The 21161-nt window shown below is 35.4% G+C and overlaps 1 protein-coding gene across 2 annotated transcripts in view; it reads right to left on the bottom strand.

Annotated features, from left to right (window-relative positions):
- Window positions 1–21161, bottom strand: part of LOC126188040 (laminin subunit gamma-1-like) — a 330648-nt gene that overhangs the window by 171156 nt on the left and 138331 nt on the right. For both annotated transcript variants that reach the window (XR_007537820.1, XM_049929467.1), the window contains exons 4-5: window positions 20438–20663; window positions 11809–12068 (exon numbers count right to left, since the gene is read on the bottom strand). Coding sequence is in view for 1 of the 2 variants with exons in the window: in XM_049929467.1 (XP_049785424.1) it covers window positions 11809–12068; window positions 20438–20663 (486 nt within the window). In the remaining variant the exon portion in view is untranslated. The remainder of the gene's footprint in view (window positions 1–11808; window positions 12069–20437; window positions 20664–21161) is intronic.

Genomic DNA, 21161 nt, shown 5'->3' with positions numbered 1-21161 from the left:
TAGTGATAACTCATTATTTACAAACCAATTACATACTTCACTAAAGACAATATTTGCCAATTCCTCAAGATTGAGGTTGGGAGTTTTGTTGATGAGGATAGAGGTGTCATCAGCAAAAAGAGTAAAGTGAGTTTTAAAGCTAGTATGCAAGTGAAGGTCATTGATAAAGATAAGGAAGAGAAGGGGGCCAAGTACAGAGCCTTGAAGAACACCACAGCCAATAGAGCCCCAGCCAGATGACACAGAGTACCCATCAGAGTCGTTTAACATGACCTTCTGCTTTCTTCCAGCTAGGTAGGATTTAATCCATGAGCCAACTGAGCTACTTATACCATAATATTCAGCCTTTACTAATATGATTTCATTATTAACACTATCAGAGGCCTTAGAAAGGTCGCAGAAGATACCAACAGGAGATAATTTATTATTAAAAGACTTTAAGATTTGATGGGTGAAGGAAAAAATATCTTGTTCTGTTGATACACCCTGTTGAAATGCGAACTGGCTACTGTTTAATACCTTATAATGCATGAGGTGTTCAATAAGTCTTTTCTGAACCAATTTCTCAAGAATTTTAGAAAAGGTTGTTAAAAGGGAGATAGGCCGATAGTTGGTAATGTCGGCTTTATCGCCTTCTTTAAAGAGAGGTTTGACAATAGCGTACCGTAGTCTCTCAGGGACAATCCCATGCAGGATGGATTCACTGAATATGTGGCACAGTATTTTGCTTATCGGCTTATAGCACTCCTTCATAATCTTGAAGAGATACCATCTATGCCAATAGAATTCTTGCTCTTCATCTCTCTAATTATATTCTCAATTTCATGTACTGTGACAGAAGACACTTTAATCTGCTTGGTTTTTTATTAATAACTTTTTGAAGGGATAAAATGGCTTCATTAACAGAACATGTTTTTCCAGTTTGTACTGCTGATGCCAGAAAGTGGTTGTTAAAAATGTCAGTGATTATTTCAACATTGTCATGAATGGTATCATTTGTTTTAATTTCCATTGTGTTTTCTGCAGCAGGGATTTTACCTGTTTCCCTTTTTATTATGCCCCATATGGTTTTAATTTTGTTATTAGAGACATCAATTTCTGATTTTATAGAAATACTCTTTGCCCTTCTTAGAACTTTTTTAAGGATAGAGCAGTATAGTTTGTAACGTTTTTCCTTTTCTACACTATAACTGGATTTGAGTGAGGCACACAGATTCCTTTTCCTTCTGCAAGACATTTTAATGCCCAGAGTTAGCCAGTTTTTATTAGAGTACATATTTCAGTTTCTTGGGAGGGACTGATATACATTTGAAACAAAATTTTCAAAGCATTATCCCAATCTTCCATGGAACAGTGTCAGCATATGGATTGTTTGTGATCCCAGCTGCTTCTTCACTGGTATCAGTGACCCCTGGAGCTGGTGTCAGTTTGCTTAATCTCTTGTTCTAAGTACCTGTTCTTTTTCAAAACACCCCTTAGGTGTTGGAGATCTTCAGCAAGGCTTTGTTTCTGTCACAGCATGATCAGAACATCTCTGTGATGGATGTGATGGGCCACAGCACACAAAGTGAGTTTACACATACACAAATTCAAATTCTGTGTGATGCTGCTGTTCCTGTTCCGAAAACCATTAAACAAATCTCCCAAGAAGAGGTTAGCATCCTTTACACAGAACCAAGCAATCAATGTGGGCCAGTAGACCACTTACAAAGACAATGGCAGGCTGTTCCTGTCACAAAACACGGTAGAGACTGTGTAAACTTCCCACCCTTGGTAAACAGATTTAGTGTCCTTGAGCATGTTGATGCTACAGGAAATAACATTAAAGCAGACTCACAAGTCAAGGTGCTTAACACAAGAAAGGTTAATGAAAGTGAAGTGAGTAATTTGTGTAGCAACAAACTGTCAATAGAAGTGGAGTGAATAATGGGTGCAGTGAAAATATTCTGTCAACTGTCAATAGAAGTAATGAAACCGAAAACCCCAAGAAAGCAAGCCGCAATTGCAGACCTAGGCCTATGAAAATACATTTATATGTAGACAGTCGAGGAAGGAAATTAAGGGATATAGTTGAGGACAATTCAAGCCACCATATCTCAGCCACAATAAAACTAGTGCAAAATTTAAAGATGTAGCAGATTCTTCATCAGCAGAAGCTATGGAACTGGCAGTTTTTCTGGCTAGATCAAATGATGTAGCGAGAAATGAAGGAAAAGACTTCTTGTTATCATTAAAGAATAAACTGCAGGAACTACAAAATACAAAAATCCTCATATTTTCAATACCATGTCAGCATGATCTTCCATCCTGGTCTTGTGTGAATGTTGAAGTGAGAAGAGTAAATGAAGAAATGAAGAAAATTTGTAAATACTTTAAATATGTCTGTTTTGTAAACATAACTAATTTAGGTACAAGATTCCACACTGCCATGGTCTCCATCTGAATCAATTTGGAAAGAAGTATGCGAGTAACGAAATCATACAAGTAGCCAATGAGTTAGGCATAGCAAAAACTGATAGCTCTGAGTCAATACCACTTAGATTTAGGGAAAACTCTTTTTTAGAGGTAGCAAAACAGGGCCGAGACTAATAGGTTTGCCCAGATTCACACTGGACAACCAGATTAAAGATAAAAATAATATAATACATGTCGGTAACACTAGAGAGAAATATAGCTGTAATGACAATTGCCCCCATAAAAAAAATTACTCACCAACTTTGTCTCTCAAGATAGGTTATCTCAATATTGAAATTATAAGTGGAAGACATGTAATTTTAAACGAATTTGCAAATGAGAACTTATTTGATGCATTATGCTTAAGTGAGCACTGGTGTAAAGGAAATTAAATATCTTTTCATGTACTAGATGATTTCCACTTAGCAAACAGCTTTAGCAGAGAGCAGCATATTCGTGGGGGTGTATCAATTTACATTAAGAAAGAATGAATAAATTGTAGTAATGAACTAGATCTAGGATTTCTGTGCAGTGAGATACATTTTGAAGCCACAGGTGTATATCTGGATCATTTAAAAACAGCTATTGTATCTCTTTATAGATCACCAGACGGAAGTCCACTAATATTTTAAGAAAAACTTGAAACTTTACTAAATTTCTTTCTTAGTCCTAAGTGGGAGAAATATGGTATAGTGATTGGTGGTGACATCAATGCCACATTTGATGTAAACGAAGACATGCAAACCATAAATTAATTTAAAAACCTGTTACGACAATTCAACTTCATTTTTACGAACTGCAAACCCACAAGACAGCCCGCTTGTCTCAACAACATACTTACAAATGTCAATAGAGTGTTACTGTCTTCAGAGGCAGCTACCTTTGATTTCTTGGACCATGACTCAGTTTGGGTAAAAATAGGTACAGATAGGACTAATATGGACTATAAGGAGTTTACAGACCCTAAAGTAGTCATCACAAGACCAATAACACAAGTAAAATTGTCTAATTTCATGGTCTCACTCAGTAACTATGACTGGTCACATATGTTTAACAATAATGCCCAGGATTCTGCCAGTACATTGTTTGATAGATTTTTTTCATTCTTTCTTAAATATATTCGAGACCAACTGCCCTCAATACAAATGTAAAGGTAACCCTAAAATTAACAGTAATAGATATATGGATAAGAATCCATGGTATACCGCTCAACTAGTCAATATAAAAAGAAGGTTGTTGTTGTATAGAGATTCTTACAGACTTCAGAAAACTGATATAGCTAAACAAAGATACTCAAGAGCACAAAAGGAATATAAGTATGCTTTAAATGAGGCCTAAAAACAACATAACCTAGTCAGCATTGAGTCATCAAAAAATAAATGCAAAAAAGCATGGACTATAACAAATTCAGTGGACAAAAGCAAGCAGAAAGCTGAGGTAGAAATTTCAGCAGATGCATTTAATAACTGCTCTATGAAATCTGTTAACCAAATTAGGGAAAGCATTGGGAGGCTGGAAGAAACTGTAGCTGATCTCATTAAATATCATACTGTAGACTACGCCCTGAAAGATAAATTTCTTTTCACAGAGGTAACACCAGATGTTGTTTTAACTATTGTAAATAATTTAGGCCCTTTGATAGTGAAGATATATATGGTATTTCTTGAAATACGTTAAAAAAGATAATTGGGCATATAGTATATCCTCTTACGAAATGTATAAACAGATGTCTAATTGAAGGAGTATTCCCAGATGTATTAAAATTATCCAGGGTAGTGCCCATTTACAAGAAAGGAGACAAAAATTGCCCAACTAGCTATCACCCCATATCTCTGACACCTATTTTATCTAAAGTTTTAGAATCCATCATCAACTTCCAGTTGTGTGATTATCTGACATGTAATAACATTATTACTGCTGTACAATTTGGCTTTAGGAAGGGTAAATTCACAGTCCATGCCATTGACTCCCTGATTAAAAATGTGCTTAATGCTTTTAAAAAAATTTGCTCAGGCTACCTTAGCAAAGCCTTCGATTGTGTGGAGCATATTTCACTCCTCAACAAACAAGTTTATTACGGAATCACAAACAGTGAAGTTGACAACATTTTCGAATCTTTCCTCAGCAATCATAAACAAATTGTTTGTATTGGTAAACAGAGATCACAGCTAGCTGAAGTTAAGTGCGGTGTGCCACAAGGTTCAGTATTAGGACCTCTACTATTTATCCTAATGACAAACGATCTACCATCTTACATAAATACTCACTCCATTCTCTATGCAGATGATACCACTTTTTTCAATATCAGCTCAGACATGGATATGCTCCAAACTGTGGCAAATGACACAATATCACAAGCATCAGTCTGGTTTCGAGCTAATGGGTTCCTGCTTAATGAGAGTAAAACTCAAAAGATTGTATTTAGTTTAAGAGATCTGCCAGAAGCAGACTTCATGGATAGTGTTAAGTTCTTAGGTATTGTTATAGATAGTAAATGGACATGGGAGCCACATATTAAATCCATTAGTGCAAGGCTGTCTAGAGTGGTGTCTTTGTTAAAGAATTTAAAAAAACCATGTACCTGCGGCCTATGTAAGATCGGCCGACTTAGGTTTTTTTCAAAGCATTATATCTTATGGGCTTTTAATATGGGGCAATAGCTCACACCTTCAGGATATTTTGGTACTTCAGAAGAAAGTAATTCGAATTATCATAAACAGTGATAAACTGGCCCACTGCAACCCACTGTTTATCAACTTAAAACTATTAACTGTTATTAACATGTACTGCATATAAAGAGCAACTTATCAGAATACCAGCATAGAAGAGATGTACACTCTCATGGAACCAGAAATAAAAGCCATCTTGATTATCTGAGTCACCGAACAGCTACGAAGTGGTGGGTATGAAGATGTTTAACAAACTGCCACTAGAATGGGTGGAAGCTCCATTTGATTTATTTAAAGACAAATTATTCAGTTGGTTAGCTGCAAATCCTTGCTACTCACTTCCGGAATTTTATGACTGTAAAATATCATAGTGGTACCGGTTTGGAGAGTTCAGCATAATTTCTTTAACTGAGTAATTTATGATGCAATGTTTTTCATATTATTTGATTTTAAATATTGTATTATATGGAAAACCAAATATAATGAAATTGCATAAATAAAAAATCTACTCACCAAGTAGCAGCAGGGGACACACTAGTAAATACCGTAAATGAGTACTTCAGCAGTGTTGCTACCAAGCTACAGCAAAAGTTTGGCAAAAAACAGCCTGAACAAAAATTGAACTATATGGATAACTCAATGTTACTGTTACCAACTTCTACAGAAGAAGTAAGGATGGTTGTGAAGAATCTAAAGAATAAAACATCAACAGGTTTAGATGAAGTGCCAGTGTGCTTACTGAAGGACTGCATTGACAGCATACAACATCCTTTGGCACACATCATAAATGAATCTTTCACTGCAGGCTGCTTCCCAGAGTACTTAAAATGTGCAAAAGTCCTGCCTCTATTTAAGAAAGGCGATCCAGAAAATATAGAAAACTATAGGCCCATCTCATTACTCTCATCCTTTTCCAAGGTAATAGAAAATATAATGAAAAAGAGACTAATGGATTTCCTAAACAAGTACGACCTACTGTGTAAAGAACAGTTTGGTTTCAGGCCAGGAAGAAGCACAGGTTCAGCAGTAGCTCACTTCACAAATTTTGTCTTAGCAGCACTTGACGAAGGTGAACATGTAACATTGACCTTAGCAAAGCATTTGACACGGTAGACCACAAAATACTACTAAACAAAATGGAGGCACTAGGAATAAGGGGAACAATAAATAATTGGTTTCAATCGTACTTGGAAAATAGGGTACAGTGTGTAGAGATCTCACAAACAAAGTTCAGCAGATTGACAAAACACATTTCCAAACCAGAACATATTAACATAGGAGTCCCTCAGGGAAGCGTGTTAGGGCCAATACTCTTCCTAATATATGTCAATGATTTTCCCCAGAGTGTCAAATATGGGGAAGCAATACTATTTGCAGATGATAGCAGCATCCTTATCAGTGATGAGTCACCAGACAAATTGAGAGACAAAGCTGAAGAAACTCTCGATCATGTATGCAAGTGGGTAGTAAGCAACAAATTAACCCTCAATATTAAAAAAAACAAACAGTATTAATTTCCACATAAATAAAAAACATAATAGCATAGGCCTAAAAGTTAAAGATGAACTTATAGATCGTGTCACAAACACAAAATTCCTAGGAATGCATGTTGACTCACAGCTTAACTGGACTGACCATATTGCAGCACTAGAAAATTGCTACTGCTTGCTATGCACTCCGGATAATTACGTCAGTATGTAATAGTTCATGTGCTAAGACTACATACTTTGCATATGTGCATTCAATAATTAGTTATGGCATAACCTTCTGGGGTACAAATGTGCAGAACATACAAGCAATTTTCAAGCTGCAAAGAGGGCTGTATGAATAATAACAAAAAGCAGCAAGAGAGCTCACTCTACTGATTTATTCAAAACCATGGGAATCTTGACAGTACCATGTGAATACATCTTTCAGACTGTGATATATATAAAGAAACACATTGACCAGTACACACAAAACAGATCTATACACCAACACTGGACTAGATCCTGCCACCATTTGCATCTCATACGAAAAAACAGAACAAAAACCCAAAATAGTTTATTATTTAATGGAATAAAAATGTATAATAAACTTCCAGAGGAGATCAAAGCTGAAACTGGAATACATGCCTTTAGGAAAGCTGCAAAAAGTTATTTAGCAGATAAATGTTACTGTACTGTCAAAGAATACTGTAAATGACATGTGTTCACCTCAATTCATGCAAGAGTACCTTTGTAAATTTATATTTATCTGTAATTAAGATTGTTTTTTTCTTTTTTTCTTTTTTTCTTTTTTTTTTTTTTTTTTTAATCCATGCAAGAATACATTTGTAAATTTATATTTATTTGTAACTAAGATTGGTGTGTATTTGTTTTGTGTACAAACGATTAAGTTGCGCCATAGAAATATGTACTACCAGAAGTACTATTATGTATATACTCATTCCATGTATACAGTTGACGACATCCATACAACACAAGTTGTCTACGGATGAATAAATAAATATGAAGGTATTAAAGTTTGCATGCTTTTGGAGCCTGTGGCTCCTTCTGGCAGAAGAGTTGAAGGGGAAGGAAGAGGAGTTAAGGGAAAGGACCAGTGAGGTTTAGGAAGCGTAATGGATTTTCTAAAAGTCACCCAGAACCTTGGGTCAGTAGAGACTAACTGGTCAGGATGTAAAGGAAAGACAGAATTTTTGCTATCAATACATTCTTCCTCATTGTAAAAATTATTCCATTTGGAAGGACCTTTCTGAGTTCAACTATTTTTGTCCATGACAGTGGATAATTATAACCTTGGTAACCTGGCAAAGGTTGCTGTGGTAGCATGGAAGACTGAGATAAATCAGAACTCTAGCAAAAATGGAGCACTGAGTTTAAGAATATAAATATGCATGCAGAATTATTCTTGTAGAGAAAAATATGCAGTTTGAAGAACTCTCACTACCTGCCAGAGCTTTGTCATCCTCAAATGATTGCTATACATCAAAAACTGTTTACTTGAAAGTGTAATATATTATTTATTTTATACTTTGTCATGAGATGAGTAATTTGAGTCAGATCTTTTTTACTCATGATTCTTATAGAGCAGCCATTTTGTCAGTGTTTTCACATATTCAGAAGTTTAGTAGTGTCGACTAGTGTTATCATCACATTACTACCTGTGTTACATGGTTTCCATATTTCTCACTAGCGATTCAAGACAAGTAGACAGATGTTCATGCATTCAAAGTATTAGACATCTAGAAAGATGATCTGAATATTTAGAAGACAGGTATAATATGATATTACATTCTTTTCTTACTATGTGAGAAGCTATAGATACGTGATCCTTAACACTGTATTTAAAAATTGGTGGTTTAGAAGTCTTCGTGTTTGCAACTGGGTTTTTGCAGATCTCAGCACCGTAATGGTGGTACTGTTATCTATGTTTCAAATGAAATAGAGTGTAGAGAACTAGATCTTAGTTGGGCATGTGTAGAGAAACACTTTGAAACTACCGGGATCGTATGTGATATAATGAAACTTATCATAGTATGTATCTACCATTCCCCTGACTCAGATGATAAAACTTTTTTAGATAATTTAGACAGTGTACTCTGCTACATAACGAAATGGAAACAGTATGTAACTGTAATTGGGGGAGACTTTAATTCAAGCTTTGATGTAACATGTAACAAACCCAGTGTAAATAAGTTACTGAATATACTAAGGCAGCACAACTTCCATCATGTAAATTCAGAACCAACAAGACTACAAGCGTGCTTGGATAATGCTTTTGTCAACTGTGCACGTGATATGTACTCCACCAAGGTAAAGGAATTTGTTTTCTCAGACCACTCCATGTTAACAGTAGAGTTAAGACATTTTATAAAAGGAGATGAGAGCAAGGCTGCACAAAAGTTAACAAAATCTAATACCTTAATATTAACAAAACACAATCTCATAAAACTAACACACCATCTGAGCATAACAAACTGGGACAAATTATTTCAAAACTGTGATTCCAGTGCCCAAACAGTTTATGAAACATTCCACAATTACTTAACAGGTATTTTAAAAGCCCATCTTGTTCAAAAGAAATACCATAAAACAAGAAAGGGTAAATTTTGGTACACCAAAGAACTGGAGAATCTAAAAAATAAGCTACTGCTGTTGAAGCACCTAGCCAAAGTAAACAATTCTAATGAAATTAAGGATCTCGAAAAAATCACTAAGAAACTGTATAAGAAAGGGTTGCAATTGGCGAAACTAAGATACAACACAAATTTCATAAAAATAGTAGAAACCAATGCAAAACAGCCTGGTCAGTAACTAATACTGTTAAAGGTGAAGTTAGAAACTTTGACAAGACAGTCCCAATACCAGAAGATACATTCAATAAATATTTTGTAAGCTGTGCTGATGATATCAAAAAGCTGATCAGTAAACGCAATGTAACATGTATAGATTATCTGAAGAGAGCAAACCTAAATCATAATAGGGCCAGATCATCATTGAAACACTTCAAAGAGGTATGCCAACATGAAGTTCTTAAAATAGTCAAAGAAATGAAAAATTCATACAGTACAGATATTTTTAATATGTCAAACAATCTATTGAAAGAAATCATACATTACATTGCAGCACCATTAACATATTCTATAAACCTGTGTCTCATAGAAGGGTTTTTTCCTGATCCTCTCAAACTATCCAAGGTAACTCCAGTCTTTAAGAAGGGTGTCAAATCAGATCCTGCAAACTACAGACCAATTTCACTAATTCCAGTACTAGGAAAAGTCTTTGAAGGCATAATATATAAGCAGATGTATGAGTACCTAGAACTAAATGGTATGTTAAGTGCATCACAGTTTGGTTACAGAAAAGGAAGGTCAGCTATACATACCATAGAGCTCTTAGTCAGAGACATTCTAGCAGCATTTGAGGACCATGTGCACGCACAGGTAACCTTATGTGATCTGAGCAAAACTTTTGACTGTGTTGACCACTCACTTCTGCTCTCTAAACTTGAGGACTATGGAATATGTGATAAAAGTTTAAAACTCATCAAATCATACCTCAATAAAAGGAAGCAGGTGGTGAGTTCAGGAAGTCATCTGTCAAACATACTCGAGGTTCATCACGGTGTGCCACAGGGATCTAAATTGGGACCACTTCTTTTCCTTGTACACATAAATGACTTACCAGGAAATATAGATGTAAAGACATATATGTATGCAGATGACACAACTTTTCTATCTGTAAACCATGTACTTGATAACCTTGTAAGTGATATGAAATTGGCAAAAGAAAATGCAACATCATGGTTTAATGCCAATGGTCTGCTATTAAATGAGGAAAAGACCCAGAATATGTGGTTCAGTCTATCAAAGACTACAAAAATAGAAAAACAAAAGGCAAAGTTTTTAGGTATTGTACTTGACAACAGTCTAACATGGAACTCTCATGTTGATCACATAGTGGTTAGGTTGTCAAGAGTTATATATTTGTTGAAGAGACTGATGTGTTGTGTGACATTTGAATATGTAAGGACAGCGTACTTTGCCTTTTTTCAATCTGTTTTAAGGTATGGGTTAATACTCTGGGGAAACAGCAGAAAAAGAAATGAAATTATGGTGATCCAAAAGAAAGCAATCAGAGTAATGGCTAAGGTAGATAATAGAACACATTGTAAACCATTGTTCATTAAATATAGAATTTTAACAGTAATTAATTTATATATTCTTGACAGTGTTAACTACATACTTGCTGAACTACCTAATTTAAGTGTAACAAATGAAAGGCATGGCTACTATACAAGAACGTGTACTTCTCTGCTGTTGCCACAAAATAGATTAGCTAAAACTAACAATAGTCATATGGCAATTAAAATATATAACAAATTGTCTAAAAATGAGTCAATCAAGCCTGACAAATTATTTAAAGATGATGTTCATAACTTCTTGTTAACTAATCCATTCTATTCATTAGAAGAATTTTTTAGAAATGCCCAATATCAACTTAAATATGTAAAAATTTATTTTATAAAATTAATAGGTTAAGTGAACTGACGAAGTCTATTGCATGTAATAATGCTGAATGACTAATAAAGAATCTGAATCTGAATCAGTTTCTCTTTCACAATAATTTAACAATGTCCCTGTTTGTTCTCAACAGGTATCAAGCACAGATTTCTTTGCTCACTGTTTGGTCTCCAAAATGTGAATGGTACACACTACAAGCCGCCTTAGCATTTTTTTCCCAGTGCCTTTGAACAACAATACAGTCAACAGAAATCCAAATCCGACAGAAAATTGATGCTAAAATGTAAAGAAGTTACAGGAAAAAAATGCCATAAGACAGAACTCTTCACTAAAAAGACTCTTAATAGGTATGTAGCTATAAGCAGAGAGTGAGCACTCAGATGTGATTTAAGTAAACTATGTGTTGGACTTCTTACTTTATTTCCTATGAAATTATTTTGTGTTTAAGCAGACCATTACAGAGAAAGGCTATAAAACATGAATTGAATTGAACTGAATGAAATTGTATTGTCGTTTAGCTACTACAGCAATTGACAAAGTCAAGTTACATAACTACAAGTTATGCAGCATATATACATGGGTTGAAGATCAATATGTGTGACATATTGATCTTCAATAGCAGTAGTAATAGCAGCAGCAGCAGCAGCAGCAGCAGGAGTAGTAAAAAAGTTTCTGTACCTGGGGCTATGAATGTTACAGGTTCACCCTGTGAAGCATTTATTCCTATAGCTTGGATGTCTGCATCATATTTTATCTTTACAGGAAACCCATCATGATCCTCTGCTTTCCAGCCTTCTGCATCATATTCAAAAGTGCTTTTGATGACTGATTTTGAATATCCTCCAGCACTTTCACAGTCCATTGAATGACCATGACAAAAACAAGGTGTGCAGCCAAATATATTCTTTTCATCAAGATTGAAATATCCATATTTACACCTGTTAATGTAAAAATAATATTTTATACTAACATAGCAACTTGCATCGAAACTTTGTCACCTTAAGATAATTCTCCCATAACACTATTTCCACATTGGAAGTGAACTTTTTTCACTTTTAACAAGAGACACACTTATTTTTCTAAATTAGTTAACTAAACTACAAAAGATACCAACTGCTCTGACCCAAGGAAGGAACTATGGTATTTGTAATTTATTAAGAGGGGACTGTGATTAGAAATAACACAGAACAGTTAAGAATAACAACATTATTGCACAAATAATAATTTTTCATTTTGGAAAATGTATAATTCAGAAGCTGTAGCTGAGTAAAAGGTGTAACCTTCATTCAGTTTTTGACTGTCATGAAAAAAACAACACAGAAAACACATGGATGCATATGTAGTACCTGTTTAGGTAACAAAGTCAATGCCACAAAAACAGGTAGGAAAGAAATGAGATTAATTTTTAGGACTTATGCATCTTATATATTAAATCCTTACAGTTATGAGAACAAATCTGATAGCAAAAAAAGAAAGGTTAAAAATTTGCTATAAAGTTAAGATTCAGAATATAATATGTGTAAAAAAACTCATTCTGAGCATAAGTGAATGAAGGCAAGTGTTGGGCTGCACAAGTTTGGCGAAGAAGATAAAAAGTTTAGCAATGGAAAACATGATCAGTGTACTCAGTTGGTATTCAGATTGAAAAGTGAAAAAAAAAACATTCTAGGCTAGCCCTCTTTAGTCATTGTCACTTTTAATAAATTATGTTTATTTATTCATTCATTCATTCATTCATTCATTGTGTTCTGCAGGTCCTATCAAAGAGGGATGTAAAAAGAATCAAAGCACACATCAACAAAGGACATAGATATTACAGAAACTTAAACTGCCGTATATACCGTATTAACAATAAACTGTCACTCTACTGCTTAATGGTATTCATGCATATGCCATCTAAATTTAATGGAATAAATTAGTAATGATGCTGCTGCTTTGATAAAAGCTGCTGCCTCCTCAGTTTTAGAATAAAGCTGCTGTTTGTTATTAGTACCTTAGCATTTGCTTCATTATAATGCTATTTCTCAGAGAAAATATTTTTTCATCTATAAATACTGAGCCCTATTTATGGTTCTTTATCACTTGTTGCGCGTCTTTATAACAAACAATGCTACTTGTATTGTGGCTAACAGAACCTTTCAGCTCCTGACTAGATATTCTGATAATTTGTTCAAAGAACTACTAATGAGGTATGCTTTTAATTTTATTTTGGATTGGTAGGGATTCCCATTTTCTTGCTTCATGTTAGATGGGAATTCATTGAATATATTACCACTAGAGTAAACAACACCATTCTGAAAACTGAAAGAAAAGTCTAGATGAAAATTATTTTTGTATCTTGTATTGTGACTGTGTATATCAAAGTCCAGTTGAAACAGTTTTTAATAATCAGCATCAAAAATTATTAAGGAGTAAATATGCTGGGAGGTGAGTAAGAAATCCAGGTAACATCCAGTTACTGTGGTGTGAAATTATTCATCAATTTTTAAGGGGATTTTTCAGTTTAAACAGAAGTTTTGTATGGTTATACAGCTTCTGCTGTAAAATGAGACTGTGGTGACCTGGATACATATGGAGTCAACACAAGTTTGAGTGCAAGCATTGAAGCAGTGAGTTACCTTTGATATAAAAATTATATCAAATTGTCACGCAATGGAAAATCCAGGATGGAAATTCAAATTGTCACTTTCGTCTTAAGTTCTTTGTGTCTGAGTATAGTGCTACTACATGAGTCCAGTGATTTCATTATTTAGTGTAATTAATACAAATAAATTAATACAAAAAAAATTACTGCATATGTATAATTGAACTGGGGCTAGATTATAGTTGTTAGACTATTCAGACCAGTATTTCCTTATTGCTTTGGAGTGTCTCTCTCAGTTAGTTAGATGTTACATGTTCCATAGATCATTTGAAAAATTGTTTTCTCAAAATGATGTGAAACAAGTCAGTTTACAAGGATATATACAGTGACACACGCACTAAAAAAATAGTTTTTTAATAGAAATTTATCCATGGAACAGACAGAGTTGTCCAGAAGAAATGATTTTAGGTTAGATTTAAAATTTATTTTCCTACCTGTCAGAAATTTTATGTTAATGGGCAAATAATCAAAAACATTTTTTGCCTCACATTGAACTCGTTTCAGAGTCACTGACACATTTAATGATGGATAATAAAGGTTATCTTTTTCCTCTAATGTTGTAGGTGTGGACATCACTATAGTCTCAAATTGTGATGGATTACTTATGTCAAATTCCTTTAGCAAATACACTGAAGTGCCAAAGAAACTGATATAGGCATGCATATTCAAATACAGAGATATGTAAATAGGCAGAATATGGCACTGCAGTTGGCAACTACTATATAAGACAACAAGTGTCTGGCACAATTGTTAGAATAGTTACTGCTGCTACAATGGCAGGTTATCAAGATTTAAGTCAGTTTGAAAGTGGTGTTATAGTCGGCACATGAGCGATGGGACATGTCACCTCTGAGGTAGCAATGAAGTTGGGATTTTCCCCTAAGACTATTTCACGAGTGTACCATGAATATCAGGAACCCAGTAAAACAACAAATCTCCACATTGCTGTGACTGGAAAAAGATCCTGCAAGAACGGAACCAACGTCAACTGAAGAGAATCATTCAACATGACAGAAGTGCAACACTTCTGTGAATTGCTGCAGATTTCAATGCAGGGTCCATTAAAAACAGTCAGCGTGCAAACCATATAACAGAACATCAACGATATGGGCTTTCTGAGCTGAAGGACCACTTGTGTACCCTTGGTGACTGCACAACACAAAGCTTTACACCTTGCCTGGGTCCATCAACACCAATGTTGGACTGTTGATGACTGGAAACTTGTTGCCTGGTCAGATGAGACTCATTTCAAATTGTATTGAGTGGGTGGGTGTGTACTGGTATGGAGACAACCTATTGAATCCATGGACACTGTATGCCAGCAGGGGACTGTTCAACCTGATGGACACTCTGTAATGGTGTGGGGCATGTGCAGCTGGAGTGATATGGGATCCCTGATATGTCTAGATACAACTCTAACAGGTGACACATACATAAGCATCCTGTCTGATAACCTGCATCCATTCATGTCCATTGTGCATTCTGTTAGACTTGGGCAGTTCCAGAAGGACAATGTGACATCCCACACATCCAGAATTGCTACAGAGTGGCTCCAGGAACACTCTTCTGCATTTAAACACTTCCACTGGCCACTAGACACCCCAGACACTAATGTTATTGAGCATAACTGGAATGCCTTGCAACATGCTGTTCAGAAGAAATCTCCACCTCCTCATACTCTGACAGATTTATGGACAGCCCTGCAGGATTCATGGTGTCAATTCCCTCCAGCACTACTTCAGACATTAGTCAAGTTCATGACACATCATACTGCCGCACTTCTGAGTGCTTGCAGATGCCCTACATCATATTAGGCTGTCGTACTGTGATGCTGCAGTTAAAATGCCTGACTCCTTGAAGACATACCCACAAGATGACTACGGGTGTATACCACATATTATTCTTACTGCTTGGTTTTGAACAATCATTTTCTTTCTAAGTGTTGAGTTACCCCAGAAATTTATTCCATGAGACATTATTGAATGAAAATATGCAAAATATTAGGAGGTTAATTCATCTGTTTCAGAGATCAGCAATTGTATGAAGAGCAAACATAAATGAACTTAATTTATTGAGAAGATCAGTAATATGTTTCTTCCTGTTCAAGTTTTTATAAATAAGAAGACCAAAACTTTGTTACATTTTGTTCAGTTTACTGACCACTGTTCACTGCTATATCAACAGTTCACATGACTATTTGTTGTACATAACTGAATGTAGTGTGTTTCCTCAAAATTAAGGGAGAGCTTTGAGAGCTACGGGGCAGATATTCCCTATTTTTTTCTGTTCATTTGATCTCCTTAATTTCGTTTATGGTCTTCCTGTATTCTGTCATATACTACATCTAGTGCCACATTTGTTTTCATCAGCCAGTTAATATGTGCCTCCCTACCTTCCATACTATCTATGCGTCTCCCTGATCATTTCTCCAGTACCATTCCATCTCTGCGTCCATATAATCACAACAAAACTCCATGAGTGAATGGAAGGAGGGGGAAAAACTGTGGTTTCTGCCTCTTCTATTCTCTCATGCCTCAGCTTGCTGCACTTCATATTACTGATCTTATTTTTAGGTTTCTACACTCTTTCTAAACTTGTTTCCCTTTCTTCCAAGTCCCTCAGTACACTAGTTGTTCAGTGGTATGGACTTCATAGTAAACAGAATTTCTGTCTTTGTCACATGTCATAATACCCAAGTCTTGCATGGTTTCTGTAATGTGATTGGGGCAATGCCTGGAGGTTCCTGACTGTTTCCTTCCTCAAACTTGCCCAATCACAACTTTTACATTATCTCTTATGATCTTGTTAATGATAAGGTTTTTAAACCTGTCTTCCTTCCATCCTCCTTTTAGGTGATTACTTATTGCAGACAATTCAATATCAGAAAATGGTCTCTTTTCATGGGCTTTTCCCCAATTGTATTAATGGTAGCCCCAGCAATGATTTCCATTCCATAAGTACAGAAGTTTCTGCACTCTTAATTTTTCCACATTTGGTTTCTATGGTTTCTGTTTGATTTGTTTTGTATAACCAGCTGAGTCTTTTCATAGACATTTTAATCACATATTTGGTGATTTCATTAAGTGCTTCTATCTGTATCCTGGTTACTTCTGGGCCATCTTCCAGCAAAGCCATATCATAGACCACCAATTTTCACTCCAAATTTTTCTAATCTATTTGTCAATTATAGTTCTATCACCCATCTCCTTCATTCTCTGAACTTTTTCTCGATCATATACAAGTACTTGCACTCCAAGAAGCCAAGTGATTACACAAAAGTGAAACAAAAATTGTTACTTCCTCAGTCTTGCTCTTGGTGTCATGATTTTGGAGGTGGAAAAGGCATACAAACAATGGAAATTGCAGTGTTGTTACTCATTTAAAGGCAAACTGCAGTAACAGAGAGAGCGTTCAGCCACAAACATTAAATCTCATAAAGTAATAAATTAACTTTATTATTCTGACATTTACATGTTCCTAGAAGAATGTGAAAATTGCTGCACTACCTCCTACACTTCTGGAGAGTCTAAGAATGGTGACTCGGATATCATAGATAAACCTTGTTTTTGCAGATACTTTAACATGGCAGTTGACAATCATAATAAACAAATTAGAACTTTGACTATCACACGGTTTGAAACAGTGTTAGAGAACAAGTCAAGCTTGCAGGGTTGGCTGCCTATACCTATCTTTTGTGCTTCTGTGAAAGCAGAGCTACATGGTGATAGTAATAGGTAGTGTAACTGTATAAGCACATAGAAGAGGCACTGAATAACTGGAAAAGAAATTGTTTAACTTTCTTACAAAGCTTTTCCTAAAGCCAACACACTCACACACACACACACACACACACACACACACACACACACACACACACACACACACACAGGGAATACTGTTGTTTCCATCTGTAATATGTCACAAAGCTAAGTAAGTTATCTTTCTTCTAGGAACATGTCCACCATTCATACCCTTTCTGTATGGCAATCAAAGAGCATATTACTTCCTAAGCTACAGGGTGAATAGAGGGCGACAAATGAGAGTACCCTGCAGACAAGTTTTAGATGGGGATGCGTAAGATACTACTGGAGGTCAAGCCAGTACTATCTCATATATGGAACTTCCAACCTCAGTAAGCAATTGCAGTAGCCACTGTCAAATGATTCATACACTCCACTTCACTTCAAGTTCTACATTCCTCATTGTTTTCTTATTTTGAGATGAGTCAACAGGCTACTCTAGTTCCATTACAGAGCTAGAGTGTGACTCCCACAATTCCAAGAAGGATCAGCTATTATTATCACCATGTAGTTCTGCTTTCACAGAAACACAAAAGATAGGTACAGCCAGCCAACCCTGCAAGCTCGACTTGTTCTCTAACACTATTTCTCTCCCTGTGATAGTCAAAGTTCCAATTTGTTTATTATGACTGTCAACTGCCATGTTAAAGTAGCTGTAAAAACAAGATATATCTACGATATTTGAGTCATCATCCTTGGACTCTCCAGAAGTGTAGAAGACAGTGCAACAATTTTTCACTTGCCTAACCAATGCCTTGCTCTACAGGAGACTACATTGCTCATTTGGATCAAGACTGCCAGGTCCTTTGTGAAACTTGTGTATACCTGGGTTTTTCTCTTCTGAGGTGCAGTTTTAACAATTAAAGTGACACCTTGTATCCTCAATGCTCTGTTTTTGTAACTTGCTTATGTACAAAAGTAGTACAACTAGTGGCACATGAATGTCCACAAAGAGTTCCCATTGAATAATACAAGGTATGTCCACAAAGTAAGCACTGTTTGGTTATATAAAACAAATGTGTACAGATACAGAAAAAATATTTATTGTACAAAAATCTAGAACTGTTAAACTACTTTTCTACATAGCTTCTGAAATTTTGTAGGCACTAGTCATAACGTGGTACAAGTTTTTGTATGCCTTCTTCATAGAAGGTTGTCACCTGTGTATTCAACCATGTGGTAACATGTTCTTTCAGCTCGTCATCATCATTGAAGTGTTGACCATCAAGGACAGATTTTAGATGCAAGAAGAGATGAAAGTTGTTAGGAGCGAAGTCCAGGCTGTACGGAGGATGATCAAATGCATCCCAGTTCATCAGTAACCACAGATGGGCATCCACTTCATTCATCATCGTGCGCTTGATCACGTCCTTCATTGAAAAGTCTGACCCGTTTTCACACACAATGGCATTTTCAATTATGGCTGACATTATAAAGAAGCACTACAAAGCACACATCAGCAGCAGTGATCTGAAAATGGCGTATATTTCTTCTCCTAGAGTCAAAGTAACTGCAATCATAGCACTGCCACGGATTAGATATAGAAACAAAATTTACTTTGTGGATGACCCTCATATTTTGTACCCTCCACTAACCATGTGAAGTGCTAAACACAAAATTACTGTAATTGATGAGTATACATTTGTAAAATTACGTATTTTATGAATTTATTACTGTATACAGGGTGGTACACAAAACACCATCCTCAAGTACAGACTGCTCCCAGTTACATACAAATTGTTGCCCACCATGAGCAAATACAACAACAAATAGTTAAACATATAATAATTAGATTATAAAGAAATGACAAATAAGCTATGGCAAGCAACAGCTTCAAAACAATAAATCACAGTTGGCAGGCAGCAATGAGCTGTCTAGGGCTCATGTCCAGTTTTTTGTGTGGCACTGTTACTCGCTCCTGTGAACAGGAACACGTTATGCAGATCTTGGTGCCTCTCATGTCCATCTAGAAAAGATAACCTGAAGATGCCTAAATAAGGTGAAACGCATCCTTGAAAAATAAAAAAAACTAAGATTGCAACCAAGACTGTTTTTAACCAATACCAACCCTGCATTTATCATCCTTATACACAACAGCATACAGCTATCAGACATGGTAGTTTTAGTCTGAAATAAACTGTAGCTTTGAATAGTTTTTTTTTTCTCTTACTTATTGTTTTCACAAAATTTTTGTTGTCTTAGCACTTTTTGATATTATTCTAACTACTACCATGTTTCTGTTAATAGATGCAGCATTTATTTAAATGACCAAGATTTCATTTAGCTACAATATTTTAATTGAGTTACAGCTCCATGTGGTAAATATTGTTACACAGAAAACCGGTTTTGTGAAAGGTCTGCTGCCCCTCCTGTGACGATCATTGTGTTGTTTAAATTTTCTTCACAGTAACATTGTATCACGATTTACGTGCACCGAATCTCTCCAACAACATACTATTTATAGACAACAGACAAAGTGAACAAAAAGAAGCAGAGCATACAGATGGATTCATTTTCAAATTTTGAGAATTAGCTGTCACATATGAAAAGAACCCAAAAATTTTTAATTCATCTTCCTATGGCAATGTACGACATGAATGTAAAATAACTTTAATAGAGGCTTAATGAAAATAGTTTCATTAATGTGCACACAGCATGCATTTTATATCAAGTTATTTCATCATAATATTTTCAGCTGATAATCATTTTAATGCAAAAACAGATCTCTTACAATATATGACAATAGAAACTAATTTCCAGTTTAGTGAATTCCTGCTGTCTAAATATCTGTATAGCAATTTAACTGCAAGGCCTACAGTTTAAGTGTATTTTTATTATTAGCACTTTAGTATGCATATAATACCTGTGACATTTATCTCCCTCAACGTTTTCTTTGCAGTTACACAAACCTGTGACTGGGTCACATGTAGACTTATTAGCAACACTCCCAGCTTCATTACAAATGCATGGCTTGCATCCTTCATTTGAGAGGTCATAATAATTGTCTTTGCATTTATCACATTTGTTACCAGTTACTCCAGGCTTGCATATACACTGTCCCTGACTATTGCACTGCTGACTCTTTGACCCTGAAAAAAAAAAAAAGAAGAAATACTTGAGGGCAATGAAATTTTAATTTTTTGCCAAATGCTTTAGAATAGTTCAATTTATTTTTAAAACAGAGCTCTAACCATACCCAACAGTCAGTCAACATATTTCTAAGCCAGAAATATATTCCCGTCTGACAATATTACTACAGCTTGTCAATAATAACTTTACACTTTACACAACGATTCATGATAATGTGCAGTATATATTATCATAGTAAGGGATAGCATGATTCATTTATTAACTGGTCCCTCATCATACTATAAAAACATATTACCGCAATTGTAAACACTGTTTAACTAACATAGCAACAGAATTTATAATATCAGCAGAAGGTTTGGCACTAGTTTTAAATTTCTATCTGGCACTGTCTCACCGCTAATAGACGATTGTTCGTATCGACAACAAATGCCAGCGACAATGTCTCATTGCAAATTACTATACTTGAAACAGAGTGTGGGCTCTACAGTTCACACGTC

This window comes from Schistocerca cancellata, chromosome 5 (assembly GCF_023864275.1).
Source record: "Schistocerca cancellata isolate TAMUIC-IGC-003103 chromosome 5, iqSchCanc2.1, whole genome shotgun sequence".
Lineage (NCBI taxonomy): Eukaryota > Metazoa > Arthropoda > Insecta > Orthoptera > Acrididae > Schistocerca > Schistocerca cancellata.
This window is presented reverse-complemented; position numbering and strand designations above follow the sequence as displayed.